Below are 6,729 nucleotides of genomic sequence, written 5' to 3'. Positions count from 1 at the left end.
GGAATCTATCCATTTTCCTCCTCCTTTCGTGTTTTCACTTTAAAATGACCATTATCTCTTGCCTGAACAGAGATGGTAGCCTTTTTACTTCTCTCTTTAGCTCTTGCTCCCTTTTGATTCATTTTTGACATATCAACCAGTATAATATTTTTGGAATGTAAGGCAAATGATGGCATTTCCTTGCTTAAAACATCTCCTTGTCCTTCCATGTGCTCATCAGAGTTTACCAGGTCCTACTTAATCTGGTTCTGGTACTTCTTTTAAAAAAGCCACTTAAAACAGGCTGCAGTTGGCATTGTTATGCTCCCTTCAACAGAACATTGTGAGCTCCATGACAGCAAGGAGCACATTTGGACCACTACATCCCCAGAACCTAGAACAGTACCTAAAATAATCATTGAACAACTAGTTACTGAATGGCTGGAATATAGCCGGCGCTACTCCAGGCACTGAGGAAACATGATAAATACAGGAGAAATGGCCTCCATCCTGATGGGATTTACATTACACCGGAGGAGACCAAAAGTAAACCAGATAAATGAATTAATATAATGTCAGGCAGTAGAGATCATGGAGCACCCATATACCCTGGTAAGTTCCCAGGGAGGGATGTTCTGGGCAAACCATTCACAGCAGATAAGGCTGGTGATAGATGTACCACAGCACGGCTGCTCCGAGCTTCCTGCCCAGTCTCCTGCTTAGCGGAGCCGGATCTCTGGGTGTTACCTGGTAAGAGAGAGTGGCAGCCTGGTGTGTATGCAAGTTTGCCTGCCTGCCTGCCTGCCTTCTCCCTCCTTCCCCTGCCTTCCCCTGCCTGCCTGCCTGCCTTCCTTCCTTTTTTTTTTTTTTTTTAAAGATTTTATTTATTTATTCGACAGAGATTGAGACAGCCAGCGAGAGAGGGAACACAAGCAGGGGGAGTGGGAGAGGAAGAAGCAGGCTCCTAGCGGAGGAGCCTGATGTGGGGCTCGATCCCGGAACGCCGGGATCACGCCCTGAGCCGAAGGCAGACGCTTAACCACTGTGCCACCCAGGCGCCCCCTTCCTTCCTTTTTTTTAATATACTTTTGTTTTTAAGTAAACTCTACCCCCAGCGTGGGGCCCAAACTCATGACCCCAAGATGAAGAATCACACAGTCTACTGACTGAGCCAGTGGTGCCCCTATATCCAGGTTTTCTTTTTCTTTTTTTTTTTTTTTAGGTTTTTATTTATTTAATCTCTGCACGCACCATGGGGCTCGATCTCAGGATCCTGAGATCAGGAGTCGCATGCTCCTCCAGCTGAGCCAGCCAAGGCCCCATCTAGGTTTTTCTTTGTCATCCGCCCATCTGTGTCATCACAAGCTTGGTGCTTACTGCTCCACTTCTTCCAGGTACACCTCTTTGCAAGTGGCCAGCCATCCCTAATAGTTCATTTGCTTCTAAGGCCTGTCCGTTAAAAGTGTGGCTGCTCTTAATAGGCTCAGCTGTCTTATTTAGCTCAAGAAAGCACTTCATCAGAGAAGTGTTCTGACTCACATGTGCTCACAGCTGTACACTTGTCCTTCACGCAGTGACTCAAACCCATATATCCTAAAAGTATGTTTCCTGTTTAACTTTTATTGTTCCAAAGACGGACACTCATGACAATATTCTTCAGAAAGTTTCTTAGTCGCTAAATTGATGACATCTCTCATTCCTTATAAATACTTTTTTTTATGTCTCTCATGGTGGTAGGAATACATGGGAGCATGTCTGAGTCCATTGAAAGTGCTGTGAGGAGTTTTCAGTGTTAGTCAAAGAGCATTCCACAGAAAAAGGGATTTTTTTCTTTTGTAGTTTCAGACCACTTTCAGTTCTGATGTTCTCATTGCATTCACGTGCTTTTTACAAGATTGTTTCTTCATTCACGAGCCTTAACAGTTTTCTGTCTTCTATTCAGATGACATGAAGATGGAGACTGAAATTAAGAGAAACAAGAAGAGTCTTCTAGACCAGCATGGACAGTACCCCATATGGATGAACCAGAGACAGAGGAAAAGGCTGAAGGCAAAGCGAGAGAAAGGGAAGGGGAAAAGCAGAGCAGAAGCAGCAAAGGCAGCGAAGGGTTTGGCCTGGTAGACTCTTAAAAACTTGGAAACTCCTACATGGGACAGGTCTCTGATTAGAATGTATACATGGATTTCAGCTTCCACCAAATGAAAACGTTGTTTCCAGATTTAACGTGGCCTTGTTCTTCAATTCAAACCCAACTTGACTCCTCAACTTTGTCTTGGGAGCTTGAATAAAATATTTTCTTTCATGAAAGAAAGCTACACCGATACTTTAATTGGATGCTGTCCAGTATACAGGGATTCTCAAACATCACAACTCTATCAACTGTTAACTGTGGTGGTAACTGTTTGGGCTTCGTAAAGATAAAAAAAAAAAAAAAAGATACACTGACAAATTTGAGTTGATTCAGGTTTAAAGAAAACTTTTATATAAAATATAATGTCAGTGGATCTTGTAAGCACTACGTGTTTGGAGTTTTAATTTTGTTTAATTCAGAATAAAAGATATTTTGTCAAGATCTTGAAGAGCTTTTCTTTCATCTCTCCTTAAGTTTTCCTAGTAATAGAGAAGACCACCTTCTTCAGTTAAGTTGTTAAAAAAAAATCTTAAGTCTTTTGGTAGAATATTAACATCTACAAATTAGTACGCTCCATCTTTTTAGGAGATAGAACATCCTGGGAACTAGTTTAACGATCTTCAGTTTTTATACTATGTAGCTTAATGTAACACAGCATTCCCCAGAGTATCTTTCTCAGAATCAATTTTTCTGAATGCATGGTGAAAAATACATTTCGTAGTCACATGAATTTGGGAAATGGTACATACTCGAAGGTTCACAAAAACGTGTTAGCTTAGTATAGTATTCTAGAGATCTATCAGTAAAGAAGCCTGTTCAACTTTGACTCTTTCAAACTCGTGTTCTGAAGAATAGAATATACTCTCAGAAATGCTGGTAAAATGAGATGATTTTTGTTAAGTCTGTCTTGCTACAGTTTACTAATTTCACTCTTGTTTAAATTTATTTATAGTTAAAGAATTTAAACTTGGTATTCGCTCTGAAATTTTACCGTAGTTCTGTTAACCATTCTTGTGTGTTCACTGGAATAACATTTATTGAGTGCCTACTATGTGCTCGGAACTTTTCCAGGTGCTCAGGACACAAGGAGGGAGACAGCGTTAAGTTTTGACCTTTGGGCATCTACTCAGAAGAGGCTGTTAGCTTCAGAGGAAAACCAAGTTACAAGTGAAATCTATTAGAATAAGGTCACTTGGTCACCAAGACACAGATTTATGCCAGGCACGCTGCTAGGCTGTGACACCATGTAGAGATAAATAGGAGGACATGATCTAAGTCTTTGAGGAGATCTGAATCTATAAAATTGAATCCCAGTAAAATCTTAAGATGATTTTATATAATAGACTTTTCTCAATTTACTCAGTGATTAGTTCACCGAAACGTTAGTAGATAATTTTTAAAAACATAGATTTTCTCGACAGAAGCTAGTAGAAAGACATTAGTTGGAAAATACATGTTATCCATGGCCTTTTTTTGCCTTTTGGTATATAGTTATGAACAACAAATAGCTTGTGAGGAAAAGTAAATACATAAATACGTATCCATGAAATGAAAAAGTTGCTAACATTATCTCAGCCACTGGCAATATGAGCCTAAATACACTAGCTCAGTACGTGTTATGCCATCGTACGAACGGACTGCATTAGTGACGTTACGCACTTGGTGCTTACTTAGAATTTAGCAACATTGTCCGGTATTACGTAGCTGGATTTTCTTTAAGTTGATATCAGAGGCGAATGCCAGGGATACGTTCATGCGTTCTGTGGCCGATAACTTCTCATTGGGCTGCAGCGGTAGGAGCTCTGAGCTCTCATCCAGGGCCTCTTGATGTTAGGACGTTCCCTGAAGTTTATCCAGTGACAAAATTTGTCTGTTCAGGATTTCACTTAAAATAACGAAGCAAAACACCACTGTTGAAAAACTTATTTGGGAAACATGCTCTCAAATGTCCTATGGCCTCTCGAAAGGTGGCCCTGAGAGAGAAGTTCTCTGGCACGAGGGTGTGACTGGGGCCTCGAAGGCATCCTGAACTGTACTGCCAGCAAGATTCTTCCCACCTCCAAAGCTTGGCAGGAAATTTATTTAGACTAACATGCCGAAATGAGTGCAGGAGTACGATCACTTCTTTGTTGCTTTATTCTTCAAGGTCATACAGTAAGTATAGTGCAGTCCTTTCATCTTTTACATAATTAGCTTAGCTTTTTAGAACTGTCATTTATTTGACTCCTGTCTTCCAGAGAATTGCTATAAAAACCACCAGATGGAGCTCAAGCTAAGCACCAAATCATTTTTGGAATTAGAGTGGGCTAAACCCCAGTAGGAACTGATTATAACATTTCATTTTTGCTTTTTAAGAAATTAAATTTAAAATTAAAATAAGGGGACTCAAAATTGTTTTCATTGATATGCTATCTGTTCAAAAGGCCTTGGCCTATATTATTTAATCCTCAACTCTCCAAAGTATTCATTCACTTAATCCTCCCAGGAATACCTTCGTTGGATTCAATCCATGTTGCAGGCTCAGGATTTATAGACCTTTTCTCAAATTTCAGCCTAACCCGGACTGGAGCTCCCTAGGTAGTCCTCCTATAGAATGGGCCGACCCAGTTCGAAAACTATGGCCCCCAGTCAGGGGTGCCAGAGCTCCCAGTCGGAGAGTCATGTGAGCTGCGTTGAAGCCCTGAGGTGGAGTCAAGTAGTGACTTTGAGCCCATCTTTTTTTTCCTAGTGTCGCACTGATGTCAATCTATTTGTTCCTCTACTAGGTCACATGCTGCCTAGAATAAATATGCAGCAGAATATATTTGCTCATTAGGAAATTTGGGTATTTTCAGAATTTTGATTTCTCTATCTGGGATATGATTTTTGGGAGTTGGAGAATTCAAAATAATGGGCTATAAATGCCTTGGTTTAAATACCTGAAACGGGTTGCTTGTGACCGTGAGGGTTGGGGGTGTATAATTTAGATCAGCAAAGTGCTGGCCACAGCATAAATGGGAGGAATCCAAAGAGGTATCAGGGAATTCCCAAATTTATAAATACTGCAGTCGAGAAGCAGGTGTTGGGCTGTTGACGGAGTTTACTAGCTAAGTGACTGACTTCTGATGCCACCTGGCAGGGTGATTGAAATTCGTGCTAGCCTCGAGATAGAATCCTTTTCCCCTGAGAGGCCACTGCAGCAGATATGTGCGAATTTTGCAAGGAAATGTTGGGTGGGGCAGGGCGTGCCTGGAGAGGTATTAAGGACTCATGCCAGGTCGAAGGCCACTCTGCTATTCCCGGGGCCCCATGAGGCAGCAGGAGAGGCAGGGCCAGATTTGTGTCTACTTACCAAAAGCCCCCTAAATTTTACGTAATTGAATGCCAACGGGTGTCACCTATTTTAGAGCAGGAGAAAAATACGTGATGTCAAATAAGACTCATTTGGCAGATAATAGTAATAATGATAACCGATGTTTAGGGCGTGTGGTGTTAAATGCCATACCTATATTATTTAATTTAATCTTTAAAATGATGCTGTGGGATCAATATTTTTACCCAATTTTCAGATGAGGAAACAGCTTTGAAAAGGAAGTATATTTGCCCAAAGTTATGCACCTATTAAGATGGGAGCAAGGCTGTCCTAGAGTGTAGAATGAATGTCCTTGGTGGGAAGTTTCCGAGAGACACACTTCTTTCAATCTAAGGAAGAAACTTCTAACCGAATTGGAAAATGGAACAGGCAGTCTTCGGGGCACTGTCCTGTCAAACTAAGGGTGGACAGCCACTTGGTTGGAACGTAGCAGAGTGGATTCAAACGTGGTACTTGGAAATTGGGTTGAAAGCTGCAAAAGGGGGCGCCTGGGTGGCTCAGTCGTTAAGCGTCTGCCTTTGGCTCAGGGCATGATCCCAGGGTCCTGGGATCGAGCCCCGCATCGGGCTTCTCCACTGGGAGCCTGCTTCTTCCTCTCCCACTCCCCCCTGCTTGTGTTCCCTCTCTCGCTGGCTATCTCTCTCTCTGTCAAATAAATAAATAAAATCTGGGGGGAAAAAGCTGCAAAAGCCCTTTTTAGCTAAGAAATGCCTTGCAGGAAGTTGTCATGTCTGAAATGTGTTGTGCTTCTTTCACTTTCCAGTCTGTTGGTGCCCACGATTACAGGCTTAAGTATCTTTTTGGTGGAAATAACAAAATCTGAAATCTTAAATTTGTTAATGTTGTTAAGTCTGGTTTTTATTCCTCGAAGTTCCACTTTGAAGTATGGAAATCTTTTATAACCATCTGCTTTAAACAATGAATGGGGTAAAGTTCTTGGCATTTTAATTTCAAGAATGGCAGAGTTTTATAATACATTGTTTATAATATGCAGAATGTATTTAATTTCCTAAAGCGATGACTTGTCTTGGCATTATGCTATCTTATGAAACACTTTCTCACTCTCACATTGTGTCTTTATAGGTTTCAATATCGGCAAAACCTTTAAATCGTCTTAGTCGGCTGTTGTGTATCATTGTACAGTAACTGCTAATACATATGGTATTTCTGATCCGTGTAATAAAGTACATTTGTCATGTATCTTGTGATCTGCATACCTTTCAGCTGTTACTTCATAAATCTGTTCCATCGGAGAACTGCTTTGTAC

At 41.1% G+C, this 6,729-nt stretch overlaps 1 protein-coding gene across 1 annotated transcript in view; it reads left to right on the top strand.

Annotated features, from left to right (window-relative positions):
* The window catches only part of LLPH (LLP homolog, long-term synaptic facilitation factor), a 7,531-nt gene extending 4,980 nt beyond the window's left edge, over positions 1–2,551 (top strand). Inside the window, exon 3 of the mRNA XM_008684253.2 lies at positions 1,922–2,551. Within this exon, the coding sequence (XP_008682475.1) occupies positions 1,922–2,100 (179 nt within the window). The 3' untranslated portion in view covers positions 2,101–2,551. The remainder of the gene's footprint in view (positions 1–1,921) is intronic.
* Positions 2,552–6,729: the final 4,178 nt, after the last annotated feature.

This window comes from Ursus maritimus, unplaced genomic scaffold (genome assembly GCF_017311325.1).
Source record: "Ursus maritimus isolate PB19 unplaced genomic scaffold, ASM1731132v1 scaffold_21, whole genome shotgun sequence".
Classification (NCBI taxonomy): Eukaryota; Metazoa; Chordata; class Mammalia; order Carnivora; family Ursidae; genus Ursus; species Ursus maritimus.
This window is presented reverse-complemented; position numbering and strand designations above follow the sequence as displayed.